Source organism: Drosophila tropicalis, unplaced genomic scaffold (genome assembly GCF_018151085.1).
Source record: "Drosophila tropicalis isolate 14030-0801.00 unplaced genomic scaffold, ASM1815108v1 contig_830, whole genome shotgun sequence".
Taxonomy (NCBI): Eukaryota; Metazoa; Arthropoda; class Insecta; order Diptera; family Drosophilidae; genus Drosophila; species Drosophila tropicalis.
The window spans coordinates 1,169,869-1,192,574 of record NW_027173322.1 but is presented as its reverse complement, the minus strand read 5'-3'; the positions used below and the strand labels follow the sequence as shown (position 1 = coordinate 1,192,574).

General features: G+C 36.0%; 1 protein-coding gene across 2 annotated transcripts in view; it reads right to left on the bottom strand.

Annotated features, from left to right (window-relative positions):
• Positions 1–9,886: 9,886 nt before the first annotated feature.
• BckdhB (Branched chain keto acid dehydrogenase E1 subunit beta) overlaps positions 9,887–22,706 on the bottom strand; it is a 91,644-nt gene continuing 78,824 nt past the window's right edge. For both annotated transcript variants that reach the window (XM_068294118.1, XM_068294119.1), the window contains exons 4-7: positions 11,588–11,834; positions 10,875–11,093; positions 10,714–10,806; positions 9,887–10,252 (exon numbers count right to left, since the gene is read on the bottom strand). In XM_068294118.1, the coding sequence (XP_068150219.1) occupies positions 10,025–10,252; positions 10,714–10,806; positions 10,875–11,093; positions 11,588–11,834 (787 nt within the window). In that variant the 3' untranslated portion in view covers positions 9,887–10,024. The remainder of the gene's footprint in view (positions 10,253–10,713; positions 10,807–10,874; positions 11,094–11,587; positions 11,835–22,706) is intronic.

Sequence of the window (22,706 nt, the reverse complement as noted above, 5' to 3'; positions counted from 1 at the left end):
AACACGACCTTGGAACAGGACAAGCGTAAAATTTATCTGAGAAACACACTCCATCTGGGAAACACACTCCCGCCTGACCGGTCGGGGGGCACGGCACGAATCGCGTGGACAAATCCAAATTAAAACAGGCAAACAGGTAAATTATAATTAGCTACAGCTAATAAGCAGCTAAATATGAGAGTGTTAAAAGAGTGTGTGTGTTTGCAAGATGATAGAAGACAGACATTGAGCAGTAATGAGTAGCAGTACAAATGTAAGATGTAAGAGTTGCCAGATAGAAAGTACTTTTCAATATACCCCGTTAATTGAATATCTGGCAGATACAATATTATGACAATATTGTTAATGACAATTTTTTTGTTTAATTAAGAAGTTATGCTAACCTAGATCCCAACAACGCTATTTTAGAAGCTGGTACTGGTTTTGTTAGTGCATCTGCCAGCATGTACTCCGTACGAATGTACTCTATACCAATCATCTATCTCAACCATTCTCTAATAAACTTGTCTTATATATTTATGTTTCTTTTTTGGAGAAAACATAGCACGATCTTATTGGTATCAATGAGACGAAGTTCCTTCTGCAGGCGCAAAAACCAAAAGGCTTCTTGGATGGCAGATACTGCTGCCATATATTCCGCTTCTGTAGAGGACAGTGCAACGGTCGTCTGCCGTTGGGAACACCACGATTTTTCTCCGCCTTGTTGTACATAAACGTATCCTGTTGTCGATCTCCTTCCATCTAGGTATCCGCCCTAATCAGCATCACAAAAACCCTTTAAACCATCTACAGCAGCATGATATGTGATGCATCTGTTGAAAGTTCCTTTCAGATATCTCATCACACATTCAACGCCGGTCCCATGAACCATTCCTGGATTGTAGGAGAAGCGACTCAACATGTTGACAGCAAAACTTATGTCAGGACGAGTGTTCTGTGCAGCTTATAGTAGGCATCTAATAGACTCCAAGTATGGAACCTTCTTCATATCCTTAATGTCGGCTTCAGATTTGGGTACCATGTCAGCTTGAAGACTCGTGCCGTTAGTCTCATCACATCGAACACGCATGCCCAAAATCGAAGAAACTTCGCCCATAGCTCGTCCTTGATTTTAGCTACCATTTGTTTGTCGTTGCTGAAAATGAATATATCGTCGACATATACTGCCACATATGCATTGGTGGATCCAGTTACGTAATGGTATACACATTGATCCACTTCGCCAAGTTGAAGACCAAAGCCTAGTAGAACTTTGTTCAGCATTTTATTCCAGACTCTGCTTGCCTGCCTAAGCCCGTAGATTTATTGAGTCGACAAACCTTTTCCGATTGATCGTCGAAGCCTTCAAGCTAACGCATGTAGATTTCCTCTTGTAACTCGCCATAAAGAAAAGCTGTCACAGCATCCAATTAATAAATTGTCAACCCATTCTTAGCCGCTGCAGCAAACAGACTACATCTGCCTTCTACTTAATTGGGTACACAAACACCTTCATCAACGAGGACAAGCATAAATCTTGCAACAGCAAAGGACTTGACTCTGAATAGTCCACGCACAACTAAGTGGACAAAATCTTAAAGACCTCCGGCACGGATTCCAGGTTGCTTGCTTATCATACGAGTTTATTTTCTTAAAGCACACAATGCATTTATACCGGTACGATTCATTAACAGTGTATTCAACACCATCGGTGGCTTCCTTTACCAGCTGTAATTTTGTGTCAAAAATGTGGCCCATCCTACGATGCCATAGTTTCAATCCATTTATTGCGGCCAAGGCTTTCTTTACCTTTGGCAATTCACAATTCATTTGATACAGATCATTTTGCAAATAGCCAGTGGCTATCAAAATATTTTTCTCAAAGATGTAGAAATGGTTCCTTTTGAAAACAAGCCATTTCCCTTTTTTGCCATTTGGCTTACAGATAACATATTTTTGCACAAATTTGGAACATACTCCACACCATGAATATTACCTTTAACTGATTTGTCTTTTACATGGAAGAAAATTCCTACATCGCCTCTGCCTTTTACATGCAGTTTCTCTTTGTTCGCTATTATTACGCTCTTGTTGCTAAGGATCATTTGTCATGTGAGTTGAAGCACCAGAATCAATGTACCACACTGTTTCGCTCTTGGCTACATGTGGATTTGCATTTACTATGAACGAAGTATTCGATGCAAGAGCTGCTTTCTCTTCATCGCTTCTCTCTTCTTCCACTACGCTTTGGTATACTTTTCGCATATGTCCTTATCTTGCTTTGACGCTCTTGAGTACATGGCATTCGAATTGATTCCAGCTGTATTTTCAAACTTCACGTCTTGTAGCAACACACCTTTTACATTGTCGACAGTTGATGTTGATTTAGAGTTTTCTACTGGCGTGACCAATGCCTGATACTCACTAGGTAATCCAGCAAGCATCAGTGATGCCGTTACCTCGTTACTTATGCAAAGCCCAGCATTGTTTACCTTAATGGCAGTCATAATCATTTTGTTGACATACTCCTGTGTCGAATCAAACTGCTCCAGGTTTAACTGTACCAATTTTTTTAGCAGCTCTACTTTCCGAGTCAATCAGCTGTCCTCAAACGCCTGCGCCAAAGCATTCCAAGCGTCTTTCGCTGATTTGGATTTGGCGATGTATATGTGTGATAGTAAAGCATCCTTCTCTGATGGTCCGTTACACACCACACTCCAACAACCTTAGACCGCGAAAAGCAAAAAGAAGAAACTGCTTTTGAACTAATTTAATTTTATTTTGGTGCATCTGATAAACCCATATGCAATATCCGTTCTCTAAGATATCTCGAACTAATAATGTAAACGGAATTTTGATTGAGTACGGATCGTCAATTTCTTTTGACAATTGTAACCGTAGTGCTCTAAGGGAGTTTCGATAAGGCAATAAATTGCTGCGTATGGAGTGCATCTATAAAAAAGCATAACTTTACATTTAGAGTCGTTGGGTTGTAATAGGTTGGTTTCACATCAACTTTAAAGGTCACTTAGATCGGATTGAAGCAGACAAGAAGACGATATGTCTTTAAAACTGAGGTAAAGATTAACATAATCCGTGTACATAAGCACACGAGAATGTTTCACTACCAATGGAAGATCATTTATAAAAAGAGTAAATAGCTATGGATCCAAATGACTACACTGAGGTACTCCAAAGGTCACTTGAATGGCCTTAGAAAATGAAGAGAACCTTTTGTGTTTTTTATGAAGAGGAATAATATATGATTCCCTTCAATTAGATGCGTAAGCCAAAGACGAGACGGACAGTGTAAGCAACTTAAGTATTGACTTACAAAGAGCCTCTACACAAAAGCTCACAATGCAACTGGGTAATCCCATCAGGGCCTGGTGCATGTACTAGACGGAACAAAGCACTCTGAAAACGAAACTTTCATCAAACACTGGGCTAAGAATGCAATTGGACAATTTGAAGTAATACGGATACGGAAATATTTTGAAAAAATCAGCGAACAATTCGGCAATAGCCTGATTAGTATAAGCTTTATTGTTTTCAAAACTTTTACGTGTTGTTTTGACGATGTAAAAAAATTGATTAGGATCGCGAGAAAACCTGACTTTACATCGGTGATGATAATGCTCTTGGCATTTTGAATTCAGCACTATTAAATTTGATCGAGCGAGTACAAAAGACAGAAATACATTGACCAATCATTGATTAAAAAAAAGTTAAGTACAGTTTGTCTTGCGAAAACATAGGCATCGAGGTATCGTATGATTTAGTATTCCTAGACATAACTTGAAGAGGAAGGTCAAGGGTTACATCCAATGTGAGAAGGGAGGCAACATTAAGGAAGAATCGTATGAGAGGGTCCAGGCAAACTCGGGCCTTAAAAATCTCCCAGAACAATGAGCCAGTCTTTCAGAGAGATTTGAAATACACCATCGTGGCGGTGTATACTGGTAGTCCGATCATGTCTTTATGTATGAGGAAAACTGAAGCATCAGGAATATCAACATTCAGCCAAGATTAAGTAAGGGCAAGAAAATGACAGTCAAAAACAAAACTCTCCACATAAAGTCTACACTTAAGTCGCCGTGTTTTTCCGGCACAATGTTTTTGGCTTATTGTTTTGCCTTTATTTAAATTAATATTTAATTTTAGTTATAATTATAATTTGAATTATTTTTTAAACTTACCGATGAGTGTAGATTGAATTAAAAATTTTCAGATTAATTTAAAATGAATTTAACACCACGAAAGAGAGAAACACTTCTATTCAGAAAGTATAAAAAACAAGGAGATACATATTTGAGGTCGCTTACGTTGTTACCTTGGGCAAATCAAAAAACTCCTCCAGGCCCAAATGAAACAAATGACAATAATAATGTATCAATAGATCTTAATATAATAATCTGAAATGCTAACGGTCTATGCAAAAGTGGATCGGAGGTGTACTTGTACCTCAAGAGGAACATTGTTGACATTATGTTAATATCGGAAACTCATCTTAAAGACCAGTAATTTTTAAAAATCATTGAATACGATCTTCGAGCCAATCACCCAAGCGGTAATGCAAGAGGCTGTGTTGGAATTTTGATCAAGTCCAGGCTTCACAGAAAACACACCTCTCCAGCATCTGTGGCTGCAAACGTCATCAGTACACATTGCCACCTCCATCGGCAACATTAACATCGTCTCCTGTTATATCCCTTCTAGACATATACACGACTCACAGATGTTTTAGCAAAGCATGAAAAGTCTGACTTTAATGCCAAGCATACCTGGTGGGGTACTCGCCCTTTACACTCGTCTGGCCAACCGATCAGAGAAACACGGATGTGCTGGACACAATCACCAGAGGGATTAATGGTACCTGCGTCTACACAAAAGCCGACTTTTATTTACACTCAGATGACAGAGCGGTGAAGATCTGGGTAAACATCCCAGTGGAAAAGATAATACGCATAACTAGGCTAATCACAAAACAACTCGAATATAAACTTACTGTGGACGGAGAGCCCGATTTTTTGCATAAAGTCCAATTTTGAGGAAAGAGTTGAAACTTGGTACAAGTGACACAAATATTATATATGGTAAACCTTTAAAATTTGTAACGGATCCGACCACGCCCACTCAGACCGCCTTTATAAGTAATCTAGCGAACGAGCTATTTTTCACTTTTAATTATGTGCTTCTCTTAGTATACAAAACATTTATTTAAAAAAAAATACTAATAATAAAAAACATAAACAGTGTTATTTAAATATATTCATTATTTAAATCTTAAGCATTTAAATATGTGTATTATGGTCTGACTCGTCATCGCTAGCATCATATTTTGAACCATCAATGGTTTCACTACAATTAAATGAGGCTTTTTCTAACAGATTAATAACTGCTGTAGGTAATATTTTTGTTTTGTTCTATTACGATCTTTTGTTCAAATATATGCTCGACAGCAGAGGATCCGATGTATCGATTGCTCTGTTAAAAACATCCATCAAATTGTTTTTTCGAGTATTCTGCCGAGCATGGCAGAGCCTATCGCGCTTATAATATTTATTTCGCGCTTTTTATGGTTTTTCCACCCAGGCATCCTACTGGCAGAATAGAGGAATCCATTTTTTGAAATCCCAGCTCTAAAATTTTATGTAGTCTAGGAGACATTGGAAACCATGGATACTTATTAATATATAACGAAAACGTTTCTTCGCAAGTCTTTTAATTTTTGTAAATTAATTGGTAATTCGTTGAAGTTTGAATTTGAAAGTGCTGTTCTCAGAGTATTACCGTCGGTCCTATTTCCAAATCCATTTTAGTTTGGCTTATCTATAAGTAGCCCAATCTCTGAACGAAGTCTCTTTTGTATACACTCGTGAATAGTAGCAGCTTTTTTATTATCAAATCTTTCTGTTGATCTTCCATATTTTTTTTTGCTGTGGATATGATCAACAATCCAATCATACATTGCTTTTTTTTGTTTGTATTATTATTACCTCGAACAATTATGTACTTTTATTTATAACTTCACATATTTATTTTGTGGACGGGATTGGTCCATATTAGTTCTACTTCATAATTCACTTGGACTCGGGTCTAGTTTTCAAGAAAAAAATATACTACAACATCAACCACATGTACAACATTGGACACATCCTACACAATCCTAAACCGGAATTTATATAAAGCATTCCGGGCTCTGTATTTTCCATAGTTAATAATTTAATTAATGTTTACTTCCTCTTAAATAAGTCACCTTAAACTTGAGCAAATTTTTAAACATTGCAAATGTAATGGATAGTTCATCGATATATTGTGCTTAGAGTGTCTAGTTTCTAAAGAAATAGCAAAAGGGATCATATCGTTCCATGATTTTTTGGGCTTTATGCAAAAAAATCGGGCTTTCCGTCCACAGTGCAGTGCACTATGGTCAAAAAGTCTGATATTTTGGCATAAACTCTTTTTAAGTATTGATAACTGAAAATTTAACTTATTTTTTGATTATAGACACATTAAATAAGAAAAAAACGTTTATTAAAAATTTTTCAAATTAGTCATTTAAATTTGGCGCGCAACTAAAGTCAGCTGTTTCAAGGCAAGCTTAAATTATCGGTATGCAACCTTAAAATTTATTAAGCTTTGTCATTCTTTTGAGCGTGATTGTTTAAAGAAAAAGAATATTGTAATCATAGAATGTAAAAGCACAGGTATTTAAAATTAATGTTCAGTGTTAGTTTGTCAAGATTGTGAATGTTTAGCTGTGTATGTGCAATTGTTGTTGGTGTCTTTTTACAGGTGAAACAACAACAAGCGCGATGATGGCGCACTTATCATATGGGTATTGGAAAAAGTAAACAAATCTGATCTCAGTGCTGCTCAGGTGGATATATTTACTGAAAAAATCAGGATTTTTTCTGAATCACGTCAAAAAAAATTTGCCGCAGTGGAATCGAATGTTGCAAAGATTTAAGGCTCGACACGCAAGGTGGCTTTCGCAGTCAATTACTTTGACGTTAGAAGAAAATGTGACGGATCTGGCATCTTCATCTGCAATGGGTAGACCGAAGCTACACTATTCATATGCTGAAAAGCGCCTAAAAAGAAAGTTAGCATGCGACCTAGCATCGGATAATAATTTTTCCACGCCTCATTTGCTTCACGCGGCTTCAGTTTCTGCAAAGAAAGCCAAACAGGATGAATTAGCGACCGTTTTAAAAGTCGTCAGGCATGAAGACTGCTCTGAACTAAAAAAAACCTTGTTTCCAAATGAAGTCACACCTCTTACTTCGGAAAAAGCACTGGCTTTTTTATTGGAAAATGGATTGACAAAACAGCAGTACATTAACATCCAACAACTTAACAAATCTCGTGGATGCGATATTTTTCCACCGTACTCAACCCTCCTGGAAATGAAAACGGTTTGCAGACCACCCCAAATACACATTTCGGAAAGTTATGCACAGGTTTCAATGCAAAATATCCTAGACCATACAGCCAAAAGAATTATGGAATTGCAAAAGGAGGTTTTAGCTGAAATTGATGATATTTCACATTGCACATTACTAACAAGCTAGGGCTTTAATGGATCAACGGGTCAAAGCATTTATAAGCAACAGTTTCATTCGGATGAACCTGCTTCCTTTGATCTTTCACTTTTTGTCACCACAAAAATACCATTGGAATTAAAAGATGAAAATCAACGTATCATCTGGAAAAACAGAGCTCCACAGTCTGTTAGGTTCTGCCGGCCTTTAAAAATTGAGTATGCAAAGGAAAGCCAGGCTAAAATATTACTCGAAAAAAAAGTTTGGATGTTTAAATCGCCACCTTAAAGGATTATTTATATAAAAAGGGGGACAAAGAAGTTGTCATTAAATATGCTAGCAAATGACACTTATTGATGGCAAGGTGCTTAGCACCTTAACTGGAACGACATCCACTCAGTGCTGCCCAATATGTGGTGTAAAACCAACAGAGCTTCTGGAAACCACAGATTTTTATTCAGGAAACTTTGCACCAAGACCTAAAAGTCTTTAATACGGCGCGAGTCCATTGCATGCCTGGATTCGTTTTTTGAATTCGTCCTAAATGTGTCATATAGGCTCGAAATTCGAAAGTGGCATATTAAGCAGGCTGACAAAATGGAAGTAATGTCTCGAAAAAAGAATATTCAAGACATGAAATGGAAACAAATGGGTCTCCATATAAACATGCCCAAGGAAAACGGTAGTGGCAATAGTAATGACGGAAACACAGCCAGTCTTCTGGCTCTTGCCTTCTCTAATACCCGTTTGTTTTCATCAGTAACAAACTTTGATCAAGCCCTTCTACACAATTTCTTCGTGATTTTGATTACCATTTCGTCTCACTATTCTGTAGATGTTGACAAATTTAAGAAATTTTGTAAAAGCACATTTTCAATGTACTTAAGTATATATCCTTGGTACCCAATGTCTCATACTGTCCACAAAATATTAGTTCACGGCTGGCAAATTATGAACTCATCCTTAGTTCCGGTTGGATGCTTAGGCGGAAATGCTTCAGAAGCTCGAAACAAATATTACAAAAGTGACAGAAAATCACATGCAAGAAAAAAGGTGGACAGGTGGGTGAAGACATGGGCCAATTAAAAAACAAAATCCGAAATTCTATAAAAATTTAGCAAACATACATATGTACCAAATTTCAAGGCTCTAACTTTAAAATTGGACTTTATGCCAAAAAATCCGACTTTCTGACCATAGTGCAGTGGAGAGGACATCGGCGTGGAGAAGTTACGAGAAAAACAAAACGTCTGAGATGGTATGGCAAAAAGGTAAAAGGGCTTCGAACTTTGCAACGAAGCCACTGCAGAATACTTACGAAACCTTAAGCCCAGTCAGCATTATCACAATCTTCGGCAAGCCACCAAAAACCTTAAGACGCTGACCGTGAGAAAACGATCCGAGGACCAAAAGGCACCGAAACCTGGAAAACCTGAGCATGAATTGTCGAAGCTCCTCCTTGGGTGCGTAACTCAGTCATTCGCCCGATCGCCCGACCTTGATCAAATTTGGCATAGTCAATAATACATAGATACATAAAACTGTCAAAAGTTTAATTTGATATAAACTATTTCTAATTAATTTCTAGTGTAGGCAAAAAGTAAGTAACTTGTTGTAAGTGTGTAAAGAGAATAAGCAATATCAATATTTTAATGGTATATTGTGAACAATAATTTTTTTAGCTCATTTTTATCTAACACAAATAAACCGAACCTACTCGAGAGCATGGGACGTATAATTGTTAGTGTGAAAAACATGGTGTTGTTAAATCTAAGCCACAAATAAACATACATCGGTTGGCCATTGGATTTGTTGATAGACATCGCAAATGCCATATACCATGCTGGAATACTAGAGGCAGGAATAACTCATTTTCTTGGTTCTTGATTATTTGTTCAGCGTTTTTTGACTGTGAAACTGTTCGACTGTCGTCGTTGTAATCTTATATCTTTTTTGCGTTCAGCTCATCTATCTTCTGACTCTTCGTTGATGCAATTGCGCCATTCTTACATGTAAATTAGTATTTTGTTGCTGGATTTGTTCATAAGTTCTTCTATGTCTTTAATTTACCGATCTTTTAGACATATGCACTTGTATTACCGCTTAAATTAGCCGCTTTGCATTTTCTTGGCATTGTTCACAGCAAAAACTTTTATGCTCGATAGTTTAATGCCGATAAGAACGTCATACAAAATCGATGATGTACAAATAATACACGGCTACAAACATAAACATTAATATACAAGGTGTAAATGATCAACGAGAGGTACCTATGTTACTAAATTCGATGGCAGCCAGAATTCTATGACGCAAGGATGCAGTTGGCAGATAAAAAAAATTAATAATAATTCGAATTATTTTTTTGTGGTAATCATTTACAATTTATCTAAGCAACAATGTAAACACAAATGCGTAAATATAAATACGTAGGGTAAATAAATACATTATAATATATATTAATAAATGCATCCGTTTCCTTTAAGTTTTTATATGGTTCATCAGTAGTTTAAAATTTCTCTCACGGCTGCTAAGCAACGGTGCTTATCGGGCAAATAAAACGGTTCAAACACGTGGGGAAATGGTGTATCCCATCCAGTGACTCTTTTGACAGGTGCTTCAAGTTGTAGAAAACATCTTTCCTGAATGCAGGCTGCTAGTTCTGAACCAAACCCTTGAGTATATGGAGCCTCATGTGCAACAATCACACGTCCTGTTTTCTTAACGGACTAAAAAAAACAACAGAAAAAACTTTTAAAAGTTCACGATGTACACATACAGTCCCTCGACATATTCTTAGATTCATGCTTAAAAATTAATTTTTCATGGCTTATAAGACGTCAGTTGACATTAACAAAGCAATGATGAAACATCAAAATTTATTATAAAGTCACATAGAAAATTGGAAATTTACATGAAAATTAATTCTATTAAATCGCCATTGAAACACGTTAAATTGATGAATTGTACTGTGAAACTGAAACTATGTTTTTTAGATTACATTTTTTTTCGTGACCAGCATGATAAGTTTTCCCAAAACGATAAAAGTTCCCGCGATATTCACAAAAACACATGTTCTACCAACATATCTACAAAAAGTTCATAATAACAACAAGAAATGTAAAGTAAAAGTAGATTTGCAGCATGAGTGTAATAATATGGCAACGGACTGTAATATTATGTCACTTACATTGCATATTGTATTTTTATCCCATGGTAAAATTGATACCAAGTCGATAACCTCACAATCAACACCAAGATGTTTTTTCGATAAATCAGCAACCTGCAAACAATATATTAAATAAGTCCTTTACAAATATCTGTATTCCCAAAAAAAAAAAAAAAACCTACTTCCAATAAAACGTGAACTTGGGTACCCCATCCGACCAAAGTCAAGTCGTTTCCTTTCCGCAAAATGTCTGCTTTTCCTAGCTCTGAAATATAAAAGTCAGTTGGTACTTCTTCCACCGCAGCACGGTATAAAGTTTTTGGTTCGAACACAATGCACGGATTATGATCTTTTATACATGCAAGTAAAAGTCCCTTTGCCTTTATCGGTCCCCGTGGAATCTAGAAGAGAAAATTCATTTAAGTGAAAAAATATCAAAGAAGATAACTTCGGCTATGCCGAAGTTTATATACCCTTGGAGTCATTGACCACACACGTTCCAAACCTGTAGGTCTGTAACTTCAGTAACTCAAACAAACACAGCGTTGCGTCTGTATGTGTATGCGTGTGTTCTGTTGATTCGGGCAATGACGTAGTAGGCTGCTGCTACTTTATCTTACCCGGGTTATAAGTAGCTCTAATATCACCCCAATAGCTCTTAAGATGGCTGAGTAAAACGCATACGCATCGACGGACGGACGGACAGACGGATATGGATATATCGAGTCAGCTTCTCATGCTGATCAAGAATATTTGTATATACTTTATGGGGTCGAAAACGTCTTCTATGCGTTACAAACATCTGACTAATTTTATAGTACCCTCTGCAAGGGTAAAAAAACAACATCAAATATACGTAAATACACATATCACAATAACTAGAAATACAACATACGACTACACGAAGACCAGGAGTGTGGGCAAAATATGCTTCAGGGCTTTGAGAATGATACAACGCCCCATGTCCAACCGCACCACACGGTACTCGAAATGTTAGAGATCCGCAGTCAAACAGGCCACCGCTTCTGTATCTATATTTAGCGGCTTCATTAATAATTTGATCAAAGCTGGGAAATATATAGTCAGCAAATTGAATTTCCGCTATTGCTGTAGCACCAGTATTCGCAACGCCAATGGCAAAACTGAAATCAAAATAAGAACAACTCATTTTTAATTAAAATTTAAACGAAGTAGGTCTTCTTAAATATTTTAAATTTATAAATATTATGGTTGTCTGGACGTTGACGCGAATTAAGATTGAGTCTGTTCTGGTTGAGTGTTAAATCAAGACTGCTTTATTGAATCAAATCATATTCTGGTTTGGCTTACATCTAAGTGTTTATAATGTTTTCTTCTGGTCACTTTTCTTGTGACACTCTATGTTTAGGGAAACTGTCACTTATCTTGTGACACTCTATGTTTAGGGAAACTGTCACTTATCTTGTGACACTCTATGTTTAATGGAATGGTATTGTTTATGTTTACATTAATGTGCGGCTGTTATGGGAAGTGTTGCTAATGGCATAACTCCTCCCCTCTGAGAGTATGAATTCTCCTGAATTCTGTTTACATTAATGTTTATATTTTTCTTTTTACAGTATATATGTACATATATAAATGGATAAACATATAATAATAATAATAATAAAAAGTGTTAAAAATATTCAATTTGTCATTTTCTTTTCGTATTTAAGTTCTGTGATTTCTTTTAAATTGTCAAAATTATCTATTGTTACATGATCAAAGTTAATTGTGTTTTTATAGGTTTGATTCAATAGTTCTGTTGGATAAAAAAAATTTTCGTGAAATTCTGTTTTTTCGTTAAAAAATATTTCATTTAGAATTTGAATTTTACAGTTACCGAATTGAATTAATTTACTTCCCTTAAGTATAATATTTCTTTTATCGCAATTTTGATATATTTTTGTATTCTTGGCATTTTTGATTATAATTGTATCATCGTCAATTTCTTCGATACTCGTTATATTGTTGAATATAAATTTGCAATTGTTATTAATGGTACAACTTTTACTTAATTTTAATTCTTTCAAAATTTTGTTGGGTTCATATGTAAATGTTTTATTATTTATTTCTACAATTAACTGATTTTCTTGGTCTATTTGTATATAATCTATATTTGGTATAGGAATAATTAACTTAACATCTATGGTTATAAATGATTTTGGGATTTTAATTGCGATTATGATGCAATTATTCTTATATTTTAAAATGCCCATACGGATTAGTACGGATTAATTTATTTATTTCCTCTTCTGATAAAATTTCTGGTACGATTATATTATTTTTTCTGATGCTATGTTTTCCTGAATATAATTTATTTTGAATTCTATATTTTTTAATTTCCCCATTTGGTCATTATGAAGTATTTTCATTTCTATTTCTTGATTTTGATTGTCCATGCTTGTAAGTATGTCCTTGATTATTGTTCTGTCTTGTTTAATTGTTTCTGCTAAGTTGTGTATTGTTTTATTAAAATGTGTATTTATAACAATTGGTTGGTTCATGTCTTGTATAATATTATGGTTGTTTTGGTCAATATTGTTAAGGTGATCTAAAATATCTATTCTATCTTCATCGTCCATAATTCCAAAAAGCCATTTGTATGTTGTTCCTACACTATTTAACATTCCTCTTTTTATTCTGTTCTTTGGGGCTATGGATTTTATTTTAACTCTAATTAGATTTATTTCGGCTAATAGCTCCTTTTTTCCTGTGATGTTAAAATTTTTAATGTTTGTCTCCATTTGATTTATTATATTACTTAAAGGGTCGATATTAATAATGTGTAGTATAATTACTGTTTCATTAACTATTTCCGTGGAATAAGTTTGTATAGGTGCATATCCTGCATTTGATTGAATTGGTTCAATTTGTAATCTGCCTTGAACACACATTATAACGTAAAAAATTATGAAAATCTGAGGATAAGAGAAAAAAAAATTTTTGTTTCAAGGATGTCAATCTGTATTTTGTTAGAAATTAATTTTTCCTGCTTTGACGGTCTTTTTTATATTACATGGATGAATATTATTTAATGTTGTAATTCTAAAATAAGGTTCATCCTTATGCCTAACTCGTTTATAGTTTTTAATTGGTCCTTCGTGTCTTTCCTCCTCATAATCTTCTCTTGTATTATTTTGTTTGCTTAAAATTTTTTCTTTGTGCTTGATAATAGTGTTTTTTAGTTTTTCCTCATCTTCTATGTTTTTTGCATAATTTGGTGTACATTTTATTGTAGAGTGATAACGGTTATTATAAGCTGTTATTGCTAATTGCATTTTGGATGAAATTGATAAATCATCATCTATTCCTGCTATTATTTCAATGAGAGTAGAATGTAGGCTTTCTATGTCTGCATTTCCTGTATGTGAATTTGGCTTTGTATAATGGATTTCTATTTGTTCTTGGTTTAAGTATTGTTTTATCTGTTCTGATCGAAATTCATTATCCATTATTATTTTATTTCAATCATAATTTCCATTTTAGTTTTCCAGTTTCTATCTGTTATATTAACAAACGATTTGTGTTTTATATGAAATATGTCTAAATGTATAATTTGATTTTTAACATCCGGTGTTTCTGTGAATTGAAACTTAGGTTTGATTGGTTTTCTGTCATATTTAATTTCCTTACATTTTTTACAATTTGAAATTATCAACTGAATATGGTCTCTTAGCTTTGGAAAATATATTTTGTTCTTTAACGAATTAAAAGCTTCATTTATTCCGCTATGTAATGAATCTTTGGTGTGGTAAATAGCTATTTGTTTGTGTAACTCTTCCTCGCTTGAAATTTCCTCAGCTCTCTTAGTACATTTAAAAAATTTTATATTATTACAGTGTGAAAAAATGTTCGTTAAGATACATTGTATCTTATAATATTCTGAGTCTGGAACTTCTGAAAAAATTCCTACTGTTCCTTTATTTATATTATTTTGCATTTTGATTTCGATTTCAATTTCTGTTTCTGCTGGGCTTACTTCTATTATTTTTCTACCATGCTAAATATTAATATTGTCCGTTGTTGTATAAGTGTTACTATTATCTGAGTTTTATATTTGTTTACAATATCGTCTTTTATATAGAAATTTGTAAATCCTCCTTCCTCTGCTGAATGCTGTGTATCTGATAGTTTAAAGTTTGACTCATTTGTCCTTGTTTATTAGTTCAGCTGTTCATTTCTTTCCCTTTGTATTTAGAGTTTAGATATTTTATCGGAGCATGATCTGTTATAATTTGGAATTTATTACCTATCAAATAGTGTCTAAAATAGTTTACTGCATGTACATATAATGGATAAAAATTCTTTATCAATTGTACTGTAGTTTTTTTTGTTTATTTAGAGTTCTTGAAACGAATGCAACTGGTTGCCCTTGTTGAGACAATACTGCACCTATTGCGAAGTCACTGGCATCTGTTGTAATGGTAAATGGTTTATCAAACTCTGGATATTTTAAGATTGGATGTGAGCTTATAAGTGTTTTAAGGTTTTCAAAGGCATCTATAAACTGTGGGTCATTTGTATTAATTTGTGTGCCTTTTTGTAAATATCTGATCATTGGGTAAGCTATTTTGGAATAGTCCTTAATAAATTTTCTGTAAAATCCTGTCATACCAAGAAATCCTTTCAATTGCTTTTCTGTTTTAGGTAGCTGCATTGCTTTTATTGCTTCTATTTTATGTGGATTGGGTTTAATCCCTTGCTTTGTGAGAATGTGTCCTAAATATTCAGTATATTGTTTCATGAAGGAACATTTGTCTGGTTGAATTTTTAAGTTATGATTTCTAAGTATTTTGAAAATGTTTTCTAAAGCAATCTTATGTTCCTCAAGTGTTGTTGAAAATATCAAAATATCGTCCATGTATACAACACAACTTTTGTTTATATAATCCCTCAGTATTTCATTCATTAAACGTTGAAATGTGGCTGGGGCATTTTTTAACCCAAAAGGCATTCTAACATATTCATATAAACCCATTGGTGAAATGAATGCTGTTTTCTCTATATCTTCTTCTGCCATTAAAATTTGGTGATAGCCTTTTGCTAAATCTAATGTAGTAAAATATTGGGCTTTACCGAGTTTGTCTAATACAGCGTCCATGATAGGTATTGGGTACTTATCTGGAACGGTTACTTGGTTTAAACGCATATAGTCTACACAAATACGATACTTTTGAATTCCAGAGCTATCTCTTTTTTTAGGTGTGACACATATTGGAGAACTATATTTGCTTTTGATTTTTCTTATAATTCCATTGTTTTCCATATAAATTATTTGTTTCTTTATTTCTTCTTCATATTTTGGGGAGACCCGATAGAGTTTTGAATTAATAGGTTGGTCTGTAGTAGTTTTTATGCTATGAACTATAGTGTTAGTATTGGTTAAGTGATCCCCTTCTTTGAAACATAACTTTTCGTACTTTTTGAAAGATTTCTTATTATTTGTTCTTCCTCAGTATTGAGTTCTTTTAACTTAAGATCATCAATTTCACTTACTTCCATTACGCAAAGATTTCCTGATTGTTTGGAAAGGAATGGAATTTCGACCCCATTGTTAAGTTTAATAATTTTGTTTTGAAAATCAATATTTGCAAAATTCCTTTGAATGAAGTCCATGCCCAATAGAAAATCATATGATTTTTCCAGGGGCATAGCCACCCATTTTGTTCTTGCATAATTTATATATTTAAACTCCCTTGGCACTTTTGTTTTCACTAAGTAACTGTCACTTTCTATTTTTCCCTTTATCGTATGTATGGTTTTTGAATATTTTTCAATTATTTTGTATTTGGAATTATGTACATTAATTGTGTTTAAAATGCTTATGGTTGATCCTGTATCTACTAAAATAATATAAGTATCTTCCTCTATTGTTCCTTTTATAAAAATTTTTTTTCATCCAAGGCTAGTTGGTAAAAAACTCTTGATTATCTGTGCTGTTTACTACTTCCTCATTTGTATTATCTACACTCATTGCTTCTGCTGGTGGTTGCTGATAATTTTGATTTTGTCTTATGTTCTGACTCTGTTGTCATTTTAATACTGTCTCGTATTTTGACTCTGTTGTCTATTGGGATTTTGAGACTGTTTTACCTTTTGACTCTGTTCAGTATTTTGGTTTGTATTTTTATTAGTTGTCTGTTTGTTATATGTACTATGGTCATTGTCATTTTTGGCTAATAATAGTTTTTTATTTAAATTTCCATAATTCAGACCAATATAATTTGCAAGTTCAATTCTTATATCTGTTAATGTTGTTTTATTCATTAAGGCAATGGGCATTGGACCACAAGATTTTCTGGTTAGACCCATTTGATCCGTTCTTGGGCGATAATGACGTCGAAGACGAGTTTTGCAATCAGCCCAAGATGTAGGGGGGTTAATATTAAGCATAGTTCTAGCCTGACCTTGAATTTTGGTGTTGAATATAACAGTGAAGACCTAGTCGTTATCATCATACTCCTCCATGATTTGGTTGACTGCCGAAATGAAACCATGTAACGTTCCCTCCTGTCCAGTGAACACCGGCAAGTACCTTGTTTCCTTCTCGATGCTGTTTCTCTCCCTTGTTGTTGGATTAGAATGCATCTCTTGATTGGATATTATTATTGATGTTAGCATTTGAATGCATTGTTGTATTTCGTTAATTTGTGCCATTTTAATGGTGTATGTTTTATTGTTTCGTTAACTTTTTTTTTTTTTTTTTTTTTTTAAGTTTCCACAATAATTCTGTTTGTTTGCACAAAGTGTTTTTACAATATTATATTGTTTCGTTATTTGTCACAAAATGTTTTTATAATATTATATTGTTTCGTTGGCTTAGATTTTCTCCAAAGTTTCCACAATATATATATTTTATTTTGTCACTAAATGTTTTGTTTTCCACAGTATTATATTGTTTCGTTATCTTTGATTGCGTTCAAAGTTTCCACAATATTTTAGCTGTGAACTCGAGTACCGACTGCGCCAATCAAGATTGAGTCTGTTCTGGTTGAGTGTTAAATCAAGACTGCTTTATTGAATCAAATCATATTCTGGTTTGGCTTACATCTAAGTGTTTATAATGTTTTCTTCTGGTCACTTTTCTTGTGACACTCTATGTTTAGGGAAACTGTCACTTATCTTGTGACACTCTATGTTTAGGGAAACTGTCACTTATCTTGTGACACTCTATGTTTAATGGAATGGTATTGTTTATGTTTACATTAATGTGGAGTGTAGACCTCTTGGGTCGGCTGTTATGGGAAGTGTTGCTAATGGCATAACTCGCGTACAATACGAAGTACGTTCAAGTGGCCAGTTCAACGACACCAGGACATGGCCTGTTTAGTGCGAGCCCAAGCAGAGCGCTGACCACCTCCCGCCAGACCGACCCTGGGGCGCAGCCGCATATCGGACGGCACGATCGCGTGGACAAATAGAAATAAAACGGACAAACAATTAAAAATATGATTAACTACAGCTAATTACGAGCTAAATGTGCTAAAATAGAAGTTTTCACAAGGAAAGAGAGACATCTCATCTGATTACGGGAAACAGAAGATTGTAATCAGAACATAGGACTCGAAAAGGTTCATGCAAAGAATAGTTAGAACTACAGTGTTTTAAGGATAGAGGAATAAAATTTCTAGTAGGTCTACGGGGTACAGATAGGTTTAACTGGTTCAATAGCTCACGAGAGTCTATTTCACCTATTAAAAGTTTATGAATAAAGATAGCACCAAGCATTACTCTACGATTAATTAAAGAAGATATATTGATTAAAAGAAGCCTACTGGAGTATAATGGCAAATTGACATTGCGATCCCAAATTAGACCGCGAAGAACAAAAAGCAGAAATTGCTTTTGAACAGATTCAATTGTACTTTGGTGCGTCTCATACTGAGGTGACCATATGCAAGATCCGTACTCTAAGATAGGACGGATTAAAGAAGTATACGGAATTTTGGTTGTGTACGGATCGTCAAACTCTTTTGACTATCGTTTCACAAACCCAAGAACATTCATAGCTTTACTAACTGTAGCAGAAATATTTTTTTTTTTTTTTTTTAACGTTTAATATATATTTGTTGAATCTACTCTTAAATTAGAGCCTAACAACAAGTTTGAGATATTTTTCTTAATCTAGTACTTAATATAAATCCTGGGGATATTGCAGGCGGCCCGAATCACTTGTTATTGGGTTGGTCTGTCATTTCTTTTAAGACGAGTTCTATTATTAGTTCGCGTAAGGGAATTGGCAAGAACATTTGGGTGTGCATCCAGTTTCGCAGAATACTTTAGTTGCTGACTACCTATTTCAGATTTTACGCTAGGTATATTTAAATCATTTTGAATGTTGTCGTTCCGTATGTACCACGGGGCCCCCGTGATTGATCTTAAAATTTTTGACTGCGCTCTTTGTATAATATCGACATTGCTGGTACTTGCCTTCCCCCATAGTACGGCTCCGTAAGTCCAGATGGGTTTCAGTACGGAGTTGTATAGGAGGACTTTATATTCCAGACGTAGAGGGGACCGAGCATTGATGATCCAATGTAGGCTACTTGCTTTCAGTTTAAGCTGTGACTTTTTTGCCTCGATGTGCTTGCGCCAAGTTAGTCTTCTGTCTAGGTGGATGCCAAGGTAAGTGACATCCTCGGCTTGAGGAACTGGTACGTTGTTTAGCATTAGAGCTGGACAGTTTCTTCTGTTAAGCGTAAATGTAACATGTTTGCATTTCTGCTCGTTGACCCGGATACGCCAGGTTGCTAGCCATTCCTCTACCACCTTGAGGTGTTCCTCTAATTTTGCAGAGGCTTGTATTGGGCATTTGGATCTGCTGAGGATTGCCGTGTCATCGGCAAAAGTGGACGTTGTAAGTCCTAAACTCGTTGGTAAGTCTGCAGTGTACAGTAGGTAGAGCAATGGGCCGAGTACACTGCCTTGCGGTACACCAGCTTTGATTTCAAAATCAGCAGAGACGGAGCCATTACATCTTACAGCGAATTGCCTATTGTAAAGGTAAGATTCCATGAGTTTGTGGGTGTACTGTGGCAGTTTTTGCCGGATTTTGAACATCAGACCCTCCAGCCAAACTCTATCGAAAGCCTGGGCAACGTCGAGAAAGACAGCCGCACAGTATTCTTTTAGTTCGAATGCTGTTCGTATTTCGGATGTTATGCGATTGACTTGTTCAATTGTACCATGTTTTTCGCGGAAGCCGAACTGGTGTGAAGGGATTGTGTTCTCCGATGCCAGAAATGAGTTTAGTCGGATCTGCAGGACCTTTTCAAAAAGCTTCGAAAGACATGGCAGCAAACTAATTGGCCTATAGGATGATGGCTGGGTTTTGTCCTTTCCCACTTTAGGAATCATGATGATAGTGGACCTTTTCCATGTTCTTGGGAAGTAGCCAATTCTTATTATAGCGTTGAACAGTTTGCAGATGTATTGTATGGCAATGATAGGGAGTTCCAGGATCATTTTCGGTGTGATTAGGTCATGGCCAGGGGCTTTTTTTGGCTTTATGTGGTTTTTAATAACTGCAGTGATCTCGTCCGATTGGAGTTCCGAGTACTCACTATCCGTTAGTGTGCTCGAAGGGGGGAAGTACAGATGAGTTTGATGTTGGATTTGGCTGGAAAACCATTTTAAGATGTGTGGCAAATACGGATGTCCTCTCTTCGTCACTGCGGGCCCATCCACCGGTTGGACTCCTTATCGGTGAAATTGTCTCTGCAGGAGCGCTTAAAGTTGGGTGGGCTTTCCACAGAGGATGTTTAGTGCTGGTTGGGCTGAGCTTTTCTATGTATTTTCTTTGAGCCTTAACGCCTTGGAGAGGTTGCGATTAGCATGCCTTAGGCGAAGTTTTGCTGCTGGTGAGCGAGTAATCTGCCATTCTCTTCTTAGACGTCGTTTTTCCGTTACTAATTGTTCTATCCGCCGGTTCGTAGGCCTGTCAACAGGTTTAGTGTAAGAAGAGGCAGGTGGAGTAGATACTTTTGCTGCAGCTGCCATCATAGACTCAAGTGCAGAGACGCACATATCAATGTCCTCTGCAGCATCCAGTTTCGGCGAACAGTCAATGTGGGCACTCATGTACATTTTAAATTTAAGCCAATTTGTTTTGTTGTTTGTAAGCCTATATGGGCGATCAAGTACTTGAGGTCTTGTTAATAGTGTGAATAATACTGGAGAGTGATCGGAATTTAAATCTAGCAGTGTATCCGCAGTGATCCGATTACGTGGAATCCTCTTGGTTACTGCGAAATCAATCAAGTCAAGTGCGGTGGTTGGTGTCTCTTATGGGGCTCCTCTACGGTGATTCTTCTGTGCAATAGGAGCTGTAGGTTGTAGATTGGGTGCACTTCATTTGGCTTCGACCGCTTTGCATCTGGTTGGAGCTCGATTTTAAAGAGCGGCTGTGCGACTTTGTTCCTGTTGATGATGTTGACAACGGATTTGACCGCAAACCCTTTTTCGACCAACGCGTCTGCTATTTCTTGAGTAGGGACCGATGGCTCAATCCCCTTCAACACAACCTGGAGCCCTTTACTGCTTTTTAGTTGGTAGGTATAGAAGTTGATGTTAGCATTACGGAGGTACTTTTCAATGATGCGGAAATTGTCCTCAGTTTGGGTTTGACATTTAATTTCTTTAATGTTACCCCTATTGAGAGGGGTTACAACAAAGTTATTTGCCCCTACTGTTTCTACTAGCTTCGAAATCAGGGCGCTGCAGTTGGCTCCACGGATGTATAAGGGGGGTGGTCTAGCCGATTTAACTTTATCTACAGCGCCGGCTTGATCATCTTGCTGATCGGCAAGAATTTTAAAACGATTCCCGCTAAGGGGTGCTACTCGTTCATTTGGTTTGGTTATTTTCGGCGTGTTGCCACTTTTTTTCTTTTGCGGGCTTAGCTTCCGCTTAGTTATTTTAATATATCTATCCATTCCAGTTTGGACAGAAGTCGTTGGGTTTACTATTGTGGCTGACTCAGGGCGACTTGTCGTTGACGGCTTGAGGCAGGTCAATACTTCGGCAGACGCTGCAGTAGTTGCTGTCAACGAGCTGACGGTGCTGGTCGGTGCAATCGGTGACCCAGTTATCGTTATTGATGGAGAAGCACACTGCTCTCTCCACGGTAAGTTGCTTTTGATTGCTGAGTGGCTGGCACTTTCGGTGTTATTGCTTACGTTAGCATTCAGTGGGGTCGGCGACACCACCGAAAAGTACGCGTTGTTGCGTTGGACCGAGAGTCGACGCTCACGTTGTTGTTGTACAATTAGTTCTTGTAGCTGTTACAACAACAAAGTTGGGGATCGAGAGAGCTTGGGCCCGAATTGGTGGACATGGCTTATGTAAAAATTACGCACTTTGTTGTTGCAACTTAGTATTTATTGCTATTAGAGCAATCTAATAGCAATATGATTGTAACTAGGCGTCTCTGGGGCGACTGAGAGCCTTACACAAATTTTTGCAAACGCGGTCTTTTTTTTACACTCAATTTTTGCGGAGTGCATTAAAAAACACGTCTGTACACGGCGGCAGTTAAATTACGAGAGAGTAGCAGAAATATGAGGATTAAAAGTTAATTTATGGTCCATAAGAACACCTAAGTCGTTAATAATATCTTACCGCTCTAAGGGAGTGTCGATAAGATAATAAGTTGCTAAGTATGGAGTGCATCTATAAAAAGACATAACTTTACACTTAGAGCCGTTAAGGTTTTATAGGTTGGTTTCACACCAACTCTGAAGATCATTAAGATCCGATTGAAGCAGACAAGAAGACGATATGTCTTTAAAACTGAGGTAAAGATTAACATAATCCGTGTACATAAGCACACGAGAATGTTTCACTACCAATGGAAGATCATTTATAAAAAGAGTGAATAGCAATGAACCCAAATGACTACCCTGAGGTACTCCAGAGGTCATTTGGATGGTCTTAGAAAATGAAAACTTAAAGAGAATTTAAAGAGGATTTATGTGTGTATGTTTAAGAATAAA